We start from the raw sequence: 15848 nt of genomic DNA, 5'->3' as shown, positions 1-15848 counted from the left end.
GTGAGGATAACACAAGAGCGCTGAAATATGGATTTTGAAGTCAATTTCAACATTTTTGGACCAAAAAAAACATATGATGAATGGGAAGAAGAGGAAACAAAAATAGAACAAGCTAGGCAACGTTACAAGCAGGTAACATCAGAAGAGCTCAACAAGATTGAAAACAAAAAAGATGAAGAGAACACAAAAAAAGTTACAAGTTATCCAGTTTGACAAACTTTTTTGGTTCACATATTGATTGCAAATTAACACGCAAGAAATATAGATACATTTTTAAGTAAGAGTTGCACGGTACAACACTTGATTCAACAGCCAGTGGCCTAAACTGTCACACAATAAAGATAGCACTGAGTTTGCAGGTTGCAGTGGTCCCTAAGTTAATCAACAGTTTTTAACTTCTGATTTCAAATATGAATCATAAATCATGTTGTTTGCACTACACACAGAGTGAAGTGAACATGCTGCTTGGATTCTTTTGTGCATTGGTGACTCGTGTTGGTGCTGCAATGTCGCTCTGCAACGCTGTCTCTTTGTGGATTTGGCTGCACATCACAACAAAACCCCGGAACTGATGACCTAACTTAACCTCCCTTTTCTTTAACATGCCAATCTCTTCTGAGTAGAGCTACTGTGGCTTTCGGCTCTGACAGATTGGGAGCTTCAGTGCTTCAGTGAGCGGCTGGCACATCTTCTCAGTCTCCTGCTCATGGTGGAGGCCTCTCCTGGGACACAGGTCACTGACACACCTTTACTTCCACCACCAGGTATTCACTGTCTCTTCTTGTCTTCCAGTCCCCTGACCCCGTCGAGGACTTGCAGTTCATTGATGATGGCTCCAGCAACCCAGGTGAGTGCATGAACTATTCAGTGTTTTATTTAACTCATGTTGTGAGAGGGAATAGTGAGTAAGCAAGTGTGAATTTTCTATCCCTTCTGATTCAGGTGAATACCTGGGATAAGCAGCCTCTGTGGTACGACTCCATGTGCATGTATTTGAGCGTGTGTTGTACACTTCATATGATATAAGACTGAGATTTGGTTTTTAATTTAAAATCTAACCAGTTGTGTGGCAAACTATGGGTCCAGGTATCAGGATGGGGTGTGTGTCTACTTGGGTGTGCTTTGCCTGCTGCTGCTCTCCAAACATAGATCAGAGATTTGGTGTTACTAATGTAACTAAAAGTTATGCATGGATTTCTCAAAAGTGCTGACTGAAACTTTTATTTACAAAAGATTTTCATCTTCCAAAGTGTTTTTTTACGGTAGGAAATGTAGCACCATGATGTGTTGTAGCCAGCTTACAGAAGTCTCACCTAAGACTTAAATCCAAAAGCAAGACACTTATAACTAAGGGCCCTGTCAAGACTGTATAAGTGATCTTGCAATAGGTCTCACTTTTATATAATTGCTTGTTCATAATCCAAGATTCAGAATCAGACTATCAGTGGCAAATTTGGTTAACTCCAAATGCTATTTTTGTAGTATCTGCAACATTCAAAAAAAAAAAAGCGTTAAAAAAACAACCCAAGAAAAATGTTGTCAAAAATATGAACCAAGTCAAACAACTTTAAAAAGACAACACAAGAAAAGTAGCGTAAAAATGACGATCCAAGACAGTAATATTAGAAAGGTGATCCAAGAAAGTAGTGTCAAAAAAGTGATCCAAAAAACTAGTGTTACAAGATGATCTACAAAATGCATCGGCTGAAAGATGATCCAAGATAAGTAGCCTTAAACAGATGATCTTATAGTAGCATTTTAAAGAGGAGAAGAAAAGTCTTTCTGGAAAGATGATCCACCCTGCAGTCACTTGCTTCCAAACAAATGCATGTCTTGCCAAGAGTTGCGTCCTTTCAACAGTTGGTGATGGTACTTATGGGAAACAAGTCTTTTAAAAAAAAAAAAATCCAATCAATCCACCTTCAAGTTGGCATGCAAAAAAAAAACAGAACAATTATCCATTAAAGTGATACTCTGAGATGGAACAAGTTGGGTCCTATCACAAGGTTTAGGGCAGAAATTACCCCTACAGCAGTGTTTTTGTGCAGCAGAAGCCCAGAGCCCACGCACCAAACACCCCCTCCCTGCTCCTCTGCCGGTTTCCTCTGCACTCAGACGGGGCCATATTTTACTTGACCAAAAACACATTTCTCAATGTTTTCATTGGAACATTTAGAGAATTTTCAGCGCGTTACTTTCACACAAAACACCGCTAACTAAGACTCTAGCTCTCATTGTGTCGTAAAACGGCGCTACCTCTGCTGCAGAGCCACAGCTGGCTACGAGGTGCTCACCGCTTAGTGTATCAGTCTGCGCGCGCGGCGTGCCAGATATAAACAAACGCAGGCAGTCTGCCAGGACGAAGAGACACGATGAGAACTAGAGCCTTATTTAGCGGTGTTTTTATGTGAAAGTAACAGGCTGAAAATTCTCTAAATAAAGCGTGAATACAGACCGATATCAGATTTTTTCGGTGGGAGTCCGTTTATTTGTGTTTTTGGTCAAGTAAAATATGGCCCCGTCTGAGTGCAGAGGAAACGGCAGAGAAGCAGGGAGGAGGTGTGTGGTGCGTGCGCCCTGGGCTTCTGCTGCACAAAAGCACTGCTGTAGGGGTAATTTCTGCCCTAAATCTTGTGATAGGACCCAACTTGTTCCATCCCGGAGTATCACTTTAAAGAGGAGAAGAAAAGTCTTTCTGGAAAGATGATCCACCCTGCCGTCACTTGCTTCCAAACAAATGCATGTCTTGCCAAGAGTTGCGTCCTTGCAACAGTTGGTGATGGTACTTATGGGAAACAAGTCTTTTTTGTGAAAAAATCCAATCAATCCACCTTCAAGTTGCCATGCATAAAAAAAAAAACAGAACAATTATCCATTAAGTTTGCAAGGTATCAGACTTTCTAACCTGAATCAAGAAACCAGTGTCTGGAAAACCAATGATTTGCAGAAGGAGATAAAATTACTAAGGCGCTTCAGTGTTTTGCTTCAAATTTCTGGGACCTGGTTGTTTCCTGCTGCTGATCTAAATGTTGGGCTTCTCTCGCAGGTTTAAGGGATCCATCTGCTTTTTAATTAAATGCCCCCGCTCAGGTTGCAACGCGAATAAGCAGCTTCACAGCAGTGTTTCAGATAGATGCTGTCCTGTGACTGAAGCTGTGTTGTTTTTGTTCTCTAGGCCCGGCTGCCAGCCCTGACGCTGAGGTTCCCGCCCCACTACCTGCCACCTCCGCCCTGGAAGAGATGGCTCTCTACAGCAACAAGCGCAAACTGAGGCAGGGCCGCCGCAGCCTGGAAACCGCAGTGCCCACGTAACACCTCACACTGGGAGAAAACTCTGAAGACACAACCCAAACACACATTTTTACACACACTGTGGAATCGCAGGAGGTGCAGAGTCACTAAACACACTACACAGAGTGTCCATAGAAGAGATGTACTCTCCTATATAACCACTGCAAAGACTATGAAGCTGATAGCCACATACACACCTACTTATATCCTGCGTGCCAGTCTTGCCTATACAGTCAGTGGATGAGCTGGCAAGAAAGAGCTCGCGTGGTTAGCTAGAGTCGCTTCTCACAGACCATTAATCTTTTTTGTTCTTCACTCGGTTTTCCAAGTAGAAGCAGATGTATTTTTAAAACGAGGTGACAGGAGATTTTACTTTTGATTTCTCACACCTCCAATGAATTGCTGTTTTTAAAAAAAAGTCGTACTGGAAAAAGAAAAGAAATGGGTTATAGCTATACTAACTTGTCGAATGATATTTTTAGAATTTCAGTGAATAGATTGTAAAATGTCAGGGCGTTCTTTAGATCCGGGCAGATATGAGTGTAAATATTAATTCAGGAGGGAACATCCTGCTACCTTCATGGTCATGGAGAATCTTTGGGAAAACAACATATCTATTTTTTTTGCACTGCCATATATCAGCTTATAACGATGCATATCTTAAGTAATTTATTGTTTTTAACATTTTAAATTGAAGGCCTTCTGTTTCACACTATTTTAACCCTTTTGGGAGTTTTATTGTAGGTTATCAGAAACATTTTTAATCCAAGTTATGATTCATACCTTGCAACTTATATATTGCACATCACTTTATGGATCTTTTATAACTCATTTTATATATTTACTCATCAGATAGCCTTTTGTTACATTCCCCCACAGAGAGAATAAAACAACATATCAAATGCGTTTTGCAACATGCCCTTTAAGCATCATTTCTAACCGACGGTACTCCCCCTTTCTTGTTTAGGGATTTTCATTCTTTCAATGTGAAAGTTTCGTGTCTATCATTAAAAGTATCTGGAGGTATTCCAGAGTGACATGAAGGTAGCAGGTGTTTTATATTTCTGTCTATGGTTAATTTAAATCTGATGCCACTGAAAAAAGTCATGTACTATCGTGTGAATAATGTACAAATACTGAAAGTGAAACAAACTTTGGGTTTGAATCTGAGCCAGTCTTGACCTAAACCAAGCGAGTGTCTGAACTGCTGATGTGTCTGGGTTCAGACGGGCTTGGCGTGGACGCTCTCTGCATGTATATTGGTTTGTTCGTTGGGAGAGCTGAGAGAGGCAGAGCTGATTAGAAATCCCTCTCATGACGTTGATCTCATTAAACATTCAGCTCACTGCTTTGACATTCTGTCAGTTTATGTATCTGATGGGTATTTTTGCAGAATCACAGTAGTAGCATTTCTTCTAATTTAACTTAGGGTCTTCTAATGATAGCTTTCTATGTTGCTCTCACTGACTGAAATTCAGTTTGTTTGATAACATTTGGCTGATATCTTTTTTTTCTTAAACTTACAGTAGGTTATCTTTTTTTCAGATGGGTTTCACTACATTATTAATGCAGTGTTTCAAGTTTTTGTGTTTATTCTTTTGTCTTGAGTTCTCTTTGGGGGCTTTTTCTTGCAAATAGTACAGAGGGAAGGGGTCGGAAGTCCCGGGGTCAAGGGTTAGAGCTCACACAAGACTGTAACTAGTGAATTTGTACAACCAAAGAAGTCTATTTTGTGGTTCAGGAATAATAAATTTTACTTTTCATTTAAGAAGCTGATTCATTGTGTTTTTGTCTTTTGTGGCCGATGATTGTAAAAACGACATACATTGTTAAATAAACTCACTTAGGGAACAGGTTGAATCGGAGGGAGTCGTCTCTGTCCAGCAGATGAGTTCCTCTGAACTGGAGTGGACGGCAGCATCCTGTTATTCCTCTGACACAGAAAAAAAACAAACCTTTTTTTAGAGATAAATAGTTAAAAACCCCAAATGACAAAGGTGTCTTTAAGCTAAGCATTTAAAGGATGCGTTTGGTTTATACAGCTTTTACATTGTTTATAGAATGAAGTAGAACAAAATACTCACCCAGAAGGCTTTCCTGATCCAAGCAGTGCTTCAGGAGGTATTTAGATCCAAAATCGTGCAGCGGACGTCCGTATAATGGGATCCATCGGGGCATAGACAGTGCCACTCCTAAAACTGCATTTATCGTCCAAAAACTTGTGTTTTTCACTAATATTCCATCATGGTCCGCTCCGGGTTAGTCCTCTGCTGCAGTCTGTGTCACTCCAGACAGCGCTGTGTGGCTGTAATGACCTCTGAACTGACAAAGACTTTGTTAAAGTTTGCCTCATTGCGCATGCGCAGTACTCTCTGGAGAGCTGACTCCACTTTCTCCTTTCTTTGAGGGGCAAATGTAAACAAAGACTTTGTCAGTTCAGAGGTCATTACAGCCACACAGCGCTGTCTGGAGTGACACAGACTGCAGCAGAGGACTAACCGGGAGCGGACCATGAAGGAATATGGGTGAAAAACACAAGTTTTTGGACGATTAATGCAGTTTTAGGAGCGGCGCTGTCTATGCCCCGGTGGATCCCATTATACGGACGTCCGCTGCACGATTTTGGATCTAAATATCTCCCGAAGCACTGCTTGGATCAGGAAAGCCTTCTGGGTGAGTATTTTGTTCTACTTCATTCTATAAACAATGTAAAAGCTGTATAAACCAAACGCATCCTTTAAAGCATGAGACTTTTGAGATAATGTGACCGAATTATTTCAACCCACCCTTCTCAGCGTTCTGTCTCGGGCGTTGTAGAAGGACTCCGAGCTGCTGCTATCAGGAGGAGGCTCATGAAACGGTTGCTGGTTATCTTCTTCCTGAAGTCAAAAGAAGATAAAAACTCTCTATCAGCAGTGAAGCTTAAATGTTTAAAATAGAAATTCAAAAAAATTACGGTGCCCCCCAAAAAATCATTTTTGCCAAATCTTCTCTGCCAATGCCAACACCGTATTCTGGTGTTGACTCTTGTTTGGCGGATTGGATGATGAGCATCTTCTTGGGACGCCAAATACACCATAGAGCATATGGAACTTTGCCTTCACTTTAGAGACACCTTGTGGTCAGCACCTGGAAATACCAAAAGCTCGAAAAAGTCTAAGCTGTTTGGCACTGGCAAAAAAGATTTGGCTAATTCTTCATGGGTGAAACCCACATACTTAGCTCTGCTGCACTTTCCAACAGTGTATGACGCAAATTTATTTTTTGTGCTAAGTTTTAATAAATTTTGCCTTTTTCTTTTTTTTAGATTTAAGTTTTCTTGTATTTTAAAGAAAAATAAACGGAGCTCCTACAAGATAGATCCACTACAGCAAACTTGCAGACTCACATGCGTTTGCGTCTTCTCCATCATTACATCCAGCTCCTCATCAGCTACCAGGAAAGACTTTTCATACCAGCTCTCAAATTCTAGGACAAAAACCACAGCACTTGATTATTTCTCCAACTTTTATGAGGCATCTTTGGTGAGGGAGAAGTTATAAACTGATTACAAGAACTGACCTGAAAGCAGCCGCACTCTGCACTGATCCACAAGATGCTGACAGTAGTTGACCTCTGCCTTTATATCCTGCAGCACTTTATACCTCTGTCGGTACAGAGCCTTTAAGTCTCTGAGCTGCATTAATAAAGTGGCATCTGGCTCATCCCCCATGGCCAGATACTGACCTTCAATCAAAAACAAACAATGGAAACAGTTTAACCTCTGGATGGAACCAACATTTAGTTTTCTTAAAGCTACACAAAGTGGAAAGTACCTCCTGTCATCTCCTTGTTCTGCTGGATGACGGCTGCAGTGTAGTCGATCTCTCTCTTCACAGCGTTCACCTCCTCTGTGAGCTGGCAAAGGAGACTGTGGCGCTCCAGCAGCACTGTCTTATTCTCCTTAAGGATGGAGTTAATTTTGCTTCCCTGTCCTGACTTGAAATCCTCGAAGGCTTCGGCTTTAGGTGGAGGAGAGCTGGGAAAGCAGGCAAAATACTAACACTGAACTTTACAACCACAGAATAATTCAGAATATGTGTTTGATGGATTATTCACATACTCATGTCTCTCCTGTCTGTCCTGGCTCTCTGTGTCAGGTGACTCCAGCTCAGGTGTTTGGCTGGAATTCAGTGTCGACTTGGAGGCGGTCTCCAAATTCTTCTTCAAACCTGGACTCTGTCTTTTGCTTTTGCTGTAGTGGGACAACATTCTGTTTGTCATGAGAAAAACCAAACGTGCATTAAAAAACTAGTGTTTCAATAAGGTTAAGAAGAAAGATGTTGTAAGCTGGCTACTGCCTAATTCTGACAGGACTCACTCTTGTTTGTCCCTTGTCTTCTTACTTCTGGCTCCTGTCGAGCCTGGACGTCGTCTGTCATCCCACTAAAGGGTTTACAGGGACACAGCATCTCATCAAGTCTCCAACATAATGAACTACTCACTTTAACAACAGACAAACAGAATTACAGCTCATTTCCATCTGACGCTGGCTGACCTTGACAGCAGCCGTGTGTGCGCTCTCGTATTTTGATCTCTCCTCTGAGCTGGAGGTCTGACAGAGCTGAGCCTTCACCTTCTGCTCCTGCTCCCTGTTTACAAAAACATGCTGAGTCACGTACAGTTAACACACCAATCCTTGCACACATTACACCATGATACTCACTGCACAGCAAGCTTGAACTGCGCGAACACTGCTTGGACCTGCCGGACACTTAGGATCTGTTAGAAAAGGTCATTCACAGACACAATGAATACCATTAAATGGTTAATTAGGATGTGGTTTTCTAGAAAGAGTGATCTTACACTGATGTCCTGAAGGCTTCCATCGAGGTAACTCTGAACCTGGCTTTTAATCTCAGCTGTTTGGGCCTCAGTCAGTGGCTCGTATGTGATTCTTGGTTTGTTCACCTGGAAAAAGACGGTTTATAGGCACAAGACATCCGTACATTTTCTCAGAAGGATCTAAACATTCTGAAACTGTTCTTTCCACTGTGAAACTTAGCAGCATTGTGTCATCAAAAGGACTTTCTGTCTTAGTGCTGTAAATGGGTTCGTATTCACTTAGGAAAATCCAACCCAACCAAGGATACTGAGAAATAGCATTCAGAAATAACCAATTTTGTTGCTGATAATCTCGTTTTAATTCATGGATTATGAACAGGCAAATATGTCAAAGTGAAAATATTCTGCCAGGGCTACCCTTTGTCACCAATTCTGTTCTTAACTTTTATGGACCGAATTTCTAGGCGCAGTCAGGGTGTCAAGGGGGTCCGGTTTGGTGACCTCAGGATTGGATCACTGCTTTTTGCAGATGATGTGGTCCTGTTGGCTTCATCAAGCCGTGACCTTCAACTGTCTCTGGACCGGTTCGCAGCCAAGTGTGAAGCGGCTGGGATGAGAATCAGCACCTCCAAATCCGAGTCCATGGTCCTCAGCCGGAAAAGGGTGGAGTGCCCTCTCCGGGTCGGGGATGTGATCCTGCCCCAAGTGGAGGAGTTTAGGTATTGGTGGTTATGCGGACTCTGCACAGGTCTGTCGTGGTGAAGAGGGAGCTGAGCCGGAAGGCAAAGCTCTTGTGTCTTGTTTAGACACTGTAGTAGTGTGTGTAGTGACCAAAAGAACAAGATCGCAGGTACAAGCGGCCGAAATGAGCTTCCTTCCTAGGGTGGCCGGGCTCTCCCTTAGAGATAGGGTGAGAAGCCTGGCTATCCGGGAGGACCTCGGAGTAGAGCTGCTGTTCCTCCGCATTGAGAGGAGCCAGATGAGGTGGCTCGGGCATCTAATACGGATGCCTCCCTGGTGAGGTATTCAGGGCACGTCCCACCAGGAGGAGACCCCTGGGCAGACCCAGCACACACTGGGGAGACTACGTCTCTCAGCTGGCCTGGGAACGTCTCGGGATCCCACGGGAAGAGCTGGACGAAGTAGCTAGGGAGAGGGAAGTCTGGGCTTCCCTGCTTAGGCTGCTGCCCCCACGACCTGACCCCAGATAAGCGGCAAAAGATGGATGGATGGCAAACTGATGGAAACTATTTCACTTATAAGTCCTCACAGGGCCTTCATTACACATTTTCATATAGATATCTGTGTTGTTAGTCCATAATCCAGCTAGCTGTACTCACCAGTGTATTGTATTTGGACAGTTCCTCCTTAAGCAGGTCAATCTCTTTCTGAAGTAACTTGATTTGAGCCTGAATGACACAGGACATCATTATCAATATTGTAACTTTTAGGCATCCAGCTGTCAATTATGTATTGTATTGTGTGTACACTGCAAAAAGTAAAACTCTGCAAGGGTCTATGTCTTGTGTTGTTGTAAAAATTGTCTAACTTGACACAATATGAGCCGCATTCATCTGGCAAATCCAGAAAAAATGTTATTTCAAGATCTTAAAATGCAAAAATGATGACTGAATTACTAACAAAAGTTTCTTAAAACTAATATAAGAATAATTCCTCCATACTAGAAAAAAATTGTCTATTTTTACCCCACTAGCAGATTTTTGTTTTTACAGGACTTGTCATGTGGATGCAGCTCATCTTAGGTTGTTTTATTGAATATGAGACATAAACCCTTGCTTAGATTTCAGTTATTGCAGAGTGTGATCTCACCGCTGGAGCCATGTGCTCGTTAACGGCAGGCTCAGTCTGAACACACTTCATCCTGCTGGCAAAACGCAGAGTGGAGAGCTGCAGACAACAAACATGATCACTTGGAGCAAAGATGACACCATGTAGGGTAAGAATCTGACTTTATTTTTTTTTTTGTTACAATCCTTACTGTTTCTTCGATCTGTGCAGCCTCACCGTAGATGTTCGCCACAAGCACAGTGTTGCAGTTCCCTCCTGCAGAAACACACAAATGCTTTAATTTAAGTATTGACTATCAAATTTGATAAAAGCCATGAGCCTGCAAGTCTCACCCAGTGAGTCTTTCAGGGCATGTGTAAGTTTAGTCTGCCTGAAGGGAACGTGCTCCCTGCGACGGTCTGCCAGAGCCAGGATGGCCTGCTCCAGGAAAGACAAGGACTTGTTGATGTACACAGCTTCCTTCAACATCTGACCCTCTGACTGGGAGGAGAGAAAAGCAACAATACGTAAGAAATGGTGTGAATTTTTTAGCAATCTAACATGTTTGTCAGACATTTTCATCCTCACCCCAGTCTTTCCCAGCCTTTCAGATCCAGCCAGATCCACCAGATTCAGTTTGGAGGTGACAAACTTCCCTTCAGACAGAGTCCGTGAGTGAGACTGTACATCAGAAACGCATCTTTATTGGCAACATCACGTTAGACACCAAAACCAAAGCACAAAATACTGTAGTAAGCCTTTGAGATGTTTGTGTTCATACCTCTATATGCACAGTGAGGATACAATGAGATCTGGAGGAGTTCCTGTTCAAGGCATGAGCGCCAATAATACGATTCAGCTCACCCTGAGTTGTAGAAAAATAACTTTTATTAAGGTTATGTTTCAGAAGAAAAACTCTTAAAATATATATATATATATAAAAAAAAAAGAATAATCATATTTTATTGGCTGTGTTTTGGTTTGATAATTTACTCCTTAAACTCTATGGGGTTTTGTTTCCAGACCACCAACCTCAAACAATAGATTGAGTGCCTCCTCCTCACTGTGGACAAGATGCAGCGACAGGCCTCGGATGAATACACCTCTGCCCGGCTCTTCCGTCACCACCATCACTCGAGGAGACGGATGCGGGGACCCTCGTATAGATGACAGTAAGTCCACCAGGGTCTCATTGTAGATTTCCAGGAAGGACAGGTGCACTGAGAAGACATGCTCTGTCCTTTTCTCCACTTCCTGGAACACCTAAAATCAATTTGTATGTGAATAAATTAATTTTCCCTAACCCATAAGTCAAGGGTGTCGAAATAAAAAATGAATGAGTTACCTCCTGAAGGGCCCGAGGACTGATGCCCCTAAGCTGGTATGAGTCCATGGATCCTGTCATGGTGAAGGTCTTTCCTGAGCCTGTCTGTCCAAAACACATCACGGTACCTGAAAAACATACAGCACAAGATGTTAAAAACACAAACAAATCCTAAAAAAATAATCCTGTCGCTGAAACCACACACTTTTTACATGAAGATTAACAGGTCTACCATTATAGCCGTCCAGTGCTCCCAGGACAACTCGTCTGCACACTCGAGTGTACACCTCCTCCTGAGACACATCCTGCAGGATGCCTTCAAGCTTGAAAGACTGGGAGCTCAGCTGAAATTTCTTTCTTTCATGGAGCTGCCTGGAGTCTTTCCAGTGGTGGATGTTCACTGTCTGGGAGATGAGATGCAATCAGGGGCATATTTAGTCGTTTGGGGGCCCAAGGCAAACCCAGTTAATGTGGCCCTCCATGTCCTTGTAACCCATCTTCCTCAGAGCTAGACTGGCCTTCCCTGGGTCCACTGTCTCTTTCCCAGAATCAAGGCATGAGACAGTGCTAATCTTGTACATGGTAACTTAACGCAACCAAATGCATTTCCTCAAGTTCTGTACTTTAGTTTGATTTTGAAAAAAGTGAATACATAATTTGGATTTGACATTTTTTTACGGTCAATTGACAGCTTATTTGTCTCACAGTGGGGAATTTACAGAGTAACAGTAACAAACAAGATAGTATGAAGTGAAAAACATTACAATAGGTAAATATTGAAAAAAATAATTTACTATAGAAAAAATATGTAAATATCAAGCACAACATAAAACTGGAAAAAAATCTACTGAAAGAGGTGATATTTACAGTTACCATACTTTTTGGTACTATTATTTTAAATTTAATGTATTTTTATTTGACCCCCTGTCCAGTGAGTTATGTATCAAAAAAAAGAGATTTTGTACAATAATGTGTATCACCAACTCAAAAAGTTTGATTTTGAGAAAATTATCCTATTTCCCGGGCTAGATAAAGTCCTTAAAATCCTTAAAGTCTTATATGTTTGTCTCAGATCTCAGAGTAACATTGTTTTTATTTCCCACTTGGTTGAAAATAAGAAAAAAATGGGGAAAAAAAGTTTTTTTTTACCACTTTCTTGCTGAATCAAATTTTCAGATGTGTTGTAACATGGAATAGCCCATTGAATAAGAAGGGAGGGGGAGTACCCAAAAACTATCATGAAAGATTTAGCTTTCTGATGTATTTTGAAGAATGTGAAGTAAGATTTAGAAAAAAGAAATGCTTTCAATTGAAGAGAACTTCATAAATCAGTTTTTAACAGATGCTTTGGGGCCCCCTGGAATCTTGGGGCCCCAGGCAACTGCCTGTGTTTGCCTAATTGTAGCTACACCTCTGGATGCAATGTAATTTTTTTGCTTGAAAAATCAAACACAGGAATCATTCATTAAACATAAATGGTTTAATCACAATGAGCTGTCAAAGTCTGTTTGCTGGGCTTCATCATGGCCAAACAAATTTCAAATTACCGAGTTTAACTATGGGATTAGCCTGAATTTGCTTAAATTGATTGGGTTTTAGTTCTATGGTTCTTTTCTATTATTAAAAACTCTACTCTGTCAATTTATATGCACTTTTCCTTTAAATAATGCATTACAAATAAATACTAAAATACAGACATTTAAACTGCACATCTCTTGTGACTGCTTACAAAGCGAATAATCGTATATTAACGTTTAAGCTACTTTCTGAATTTGTGAAGCAAGCTTGATTTCAACCTAAACAAGAGACCCTACAAAATGGTATTAAACCAGCAAGCTAACGTAGTTTTCGGCTCATTCCCTCATATTCAGTTCTTTAAAATAGTTACCTGGCCGTCTGGGAGACATTCAATGAGGTCTTGAGCGAAGTTAGCCGTTGGTCTGATTCGGACAAACACTTCGACCCCGCTGCTCTGAGCCTTCATAACTCCTCTGACAAGAAACTCGACGATAATTTAATTAAAACAGTCAACAGCTTCACAAACCGTCGACAGATGAAAAAATATAAACCAGAACTACCTTAATTACTCTGAATGTAGGTGTTTTTTTTTAGCGAGAGAGGGTAATTACATCTCATTTTATTAGCTGCAGTCCATTCTCTGTGTTCATCTTTTGGAGTTTCCATTCAGCGTCATGGCAACGACAGCGCGCGCGCAGTGGCAGAGCGCGCGCTCGTAATGTACCATAAGAGCATTCATGGAAATCATAATAGTGACTTAAAAAAACTTAAAAAGTAGTAAGTTTTTTGTTTGTTTGTTTTCTCTATGAAAAATTGGAAGTATTATAGATTAGAATAATAAACTATAAGATTTTTCCAAAAGTCGTTTGTTGTTTGTTTTTCCAAGTATCTTCCTCCCTATGATGGCTCGTTATGTAAGTTGTACTAGAAGTGCTTCTTGCCAATCAGTTTCAAAACTGCACTTGGATTTTGTTGTACCATACATTGTTACAAAGTGATAAAAAAGATGCTTTTCACTTTTCATAAAACAAACATTAAGTTAAATGTTGTCTATTAATTAGAAAAGTATGAAAAGTTTTAAGTAATAGATATTGGTGTTTTGGACTTAACTCAAACGGAGGCCATGGCTACTTAATATAACAACAAAAAATACCCACCAGAAACAGACTCCACCCACTGACATGGACTCTATAAGTAGGAGTGTGTGAAATATGAAGGCTTATCTGTTTTCAAGATGAGAGAGCTCATGCTTTTCTGTTTGGTGGGATTCACCGCTGTTGCATCACAATGGGTGAGAGATGTAATTTTCCACAAATTAACTTATTCTAAGTTCGATTAAAATGAATCAAACTAACAAATCTTAAGTCTCCAATTCTCTTATTTTACTGAAAAATAAGGCAAAGATTTCAAAATCTTGTGCAGGCTGTTCCTATATAATGGGTTAATTTATTGATTGTGTGGCTGCTGTTTGAAATTCAGGGTCAGCGCCCTCACTATACAAACAGTTTTAAACTGCAAGCTTTTCCAGCACTTGTTACAGAATGATTGGTGGTGGTTTAACGCACGGCCTAGAAAGGTGAAAAAAATATTTCTGTGAAAGTCATCTTATCATTTTTTACTACATCTTTTTTTATTACATAATGGAAACTATCAAATGTACTTCAAAACTGCATAGGAGTTTGGCTGTGGGGTTGGTCTAAATGTTTACCTATAAAGATTTGTATCAAAACCACAGATTTTGTTATTATTTATCAAATTTGAACAATATAGATTAAAATATTTACAAGAAACAATAGACAAATGGTTGTTTTTTGTTTCTTTGTTATTTAATATGACACTTTGCAAGTTAATTTTTTTCTAAACCATATAAATCTCTTTCTTTTATATTGAATAAGTGTTATTTGTTTGCATCTATGTGGATTACACTCTAAGAAAATGTGTTTTACCTCTCTATGTTTTTAGAATCAAGTCAATGAGGAAACGCACTAATCACCGATCAAATTTTGTACTGTCACAATGACAAACAATTCATCCACTCTCTTTTTGTTTCTTTTTGTTTGGTTTAAAAATCCATACTTTGACGGGGCACCTGCTGAGTAGTTTAAGTGCATTCCTGCTACAGAAGATACAGTCTTCAGTAGTTGCTGGTTCAGCTCCTGGCCCCAAACTTTTCAACCTTCCACTCTCCACATTTCCTCTCATTAGGTATCCCATCTAACAAAGACAAAAATGCCCGTACAAATATTATAAACTAATATGAAATCACTTCTATTTCTGCTTTCAGTGGCCTTCAGGAGGTATGATACCAGTTTTCGGTGATGAAGTTGTAGATGAAAGGACACCAACCAACTCGGCTAATGAAACAACCCGGATCACTAATGCAACAACCAACTCATCAACAGTGAGTGAATTCACTTCCCTTAAAGGGGTTTATGTCTTTTAATACCTCCTTCAGAAACTTTGTTAAGGGGACTGTCAGGCCTTTTTGACTGATCTTAAAACAGGCTCACTTTTTATATATAAATATATATATATAACTATATATAAACTAATCAGCCAAGACTTCCAACTATTTCTCATCCTATTAAATTTTTCAGGAACAGCAGACTTCGACCAGTGATAACTCCACGATCCTGACACCTCCTGCTGAAAGAAAGGGCTCAGAGGTGAGAGGATTTTACAACAAAAGATTAGGGCCACTGAAAGCCAGTTATACAAAAAGATAAAAGATATCTGAGTTTTTTTCTTTAATTCTGACTTGGGATGTCAGGATTCTGTTTGTTTTTCTTTCTCAGCACAGATACTTTTTTTGTTTGTTTTGTTTTGTTTTTAAAGACTGATACTGATGCTGACAGAGATGCAGAACTGACTTAAGTTCCAGAAGAAGTATTACTGAATGGATGAAAATCTTCTTTTTCTGATTCTTTGTTTTATTTTATTTTCTATTTATGTTTTTTTTTGTCAGCATTAGACAGTAGCATTTGTGTAAATCACCCTTCCTTTCCTATTTCTTCATTATAAGGCTGGCAGAATATTGTTGGTATATTCCAAAGAAAAGATAGATAGAATAAAATGCCGGTAAAAATGTCCCCCATTCCGCAAA

General features: G+C 40.3%; 2 protein-coding genes across 12 annotated transcripts in view; one reads left to right on the top strand and one right to left on the bottom strand.

Annotated features, from left to right (window-relative positions):
- The window catches only part of scrib (scribble planar cell polarity protein), an 85330-nt gene extending 80253 nt beyond the window's left edge, over nt 1-5077 (top strand). For 7 of the 10 annotated variants that reach the window (XM_074693921.1, XM_074693915.1, XM_074693919.1 and 4 more), the window contains 2 exons: nt 793-847; nt 3176-5076. In XM_074693921.1, the coding sequence (XP_074550022.1) occupies nt 793-847; nt 3176-3312 (192 nt within the window). In that variant the 3' untranslated portion in view covers nt 3313-5076. Of the gene's footprint in view, nt 1-792; nt 848-3175 lie in introns of all 10 variants that reach the window. The other 3 variants (XM_074693917.1, XM_074693916.1, XM_074693922.1) reach the window with 2 other exon arrangements.
- The window catches only part of kif9 (kinesin family member 9), a 32074-nt gene extending 18746 nt beyond the window's left edge, over nt 1-13328 (bottom strand). The window contains exons 1-20 of one of the 2 annotated variants that reach the window (XM_074693925.1): nt 13116-13328; nt 11460-11631; nt 11249-11355; nt 10936-11166; nt 10685-10768; nt 10492-10584; nt 10257-10404; nt 10115-10179; nt 9946-10023; nt 9456-9524; nt 8137-8241; nt 7997-8052; nt 7829-7922; nt 7652-7716; nt 7394-7543; nt 7107-7309; nt 6853-7017; nt 6680-6759; nt 6078-6170; nt 5135-5224 (exon numbers count right to left, since the gene is read on the bottom strand). In XM_074693925.1, coding sequence (XP_074550026.1) covers nt 5135-5224; nt 6078-6170; nt 6680-6759; nt 6853-7017; nt 7107-7309; nt 7394-7543; nt 7652-7716; nt 7829-7922; nt 7997-8052; nt 8137-8241; nt 9456-9524; nt 9946-10023; nt 10115-10179; nt 10257-10404; nt 10492-10584; nt 10685-10768; nt 10936-11166; nt 11249-11355; nt 11460-11631; nt 13116-13211 — 2244 coding nt within the window. In that variant the 5' untranslated portion in view covers nt 13212-13328. The remainder of the gene's footprint in view (nt 1-5134; nt 5225-6077; nt 6171-6679; nt 6760-6852; nt 7018-7106; nt 7310-7393; nt 7544-7651; nt 7717-7828; nt 7923-7996; nt 8053-8136; nt 8242-9455; nt 9525-9945; nt 10024-10114; nt 10180-10256; nt 10405-10491; nt 10585-10684; nt 10769-10935; nt 11167-11248; nt 11356-11459; nt 11632-13115) is intronic. The other variant, XM_074693926.1, reaches the window with a different exon arrangement.
- Between the last annotated feature and the right edge of the window lie 2520 nt (nt 13329-15848).

The sequence above is a fragment of the Halichoeres trimaculatus genome, unplaced genomic scaffold, assembly GCF_033239565.1.
Source record: "Halichoeres trimaculatus isolate MK-OKI-2021-1 unplaced genomic scaffold, fHalTri1.1 fHalTri1_scaffold_18, whole genome shotgun sequence".
Lineage (NCBI taxonomy): Eukaryota > Metazoa > Chordata > Actinopteri > Labriformes > Labridae > Halichoeres > Halichoeres trimaculatus.
The sequence above is the reverse complement of the archived record's forward strand: the minus strand, read 5'-3'. Positions and strand labels throughout refer to the sequence as shown.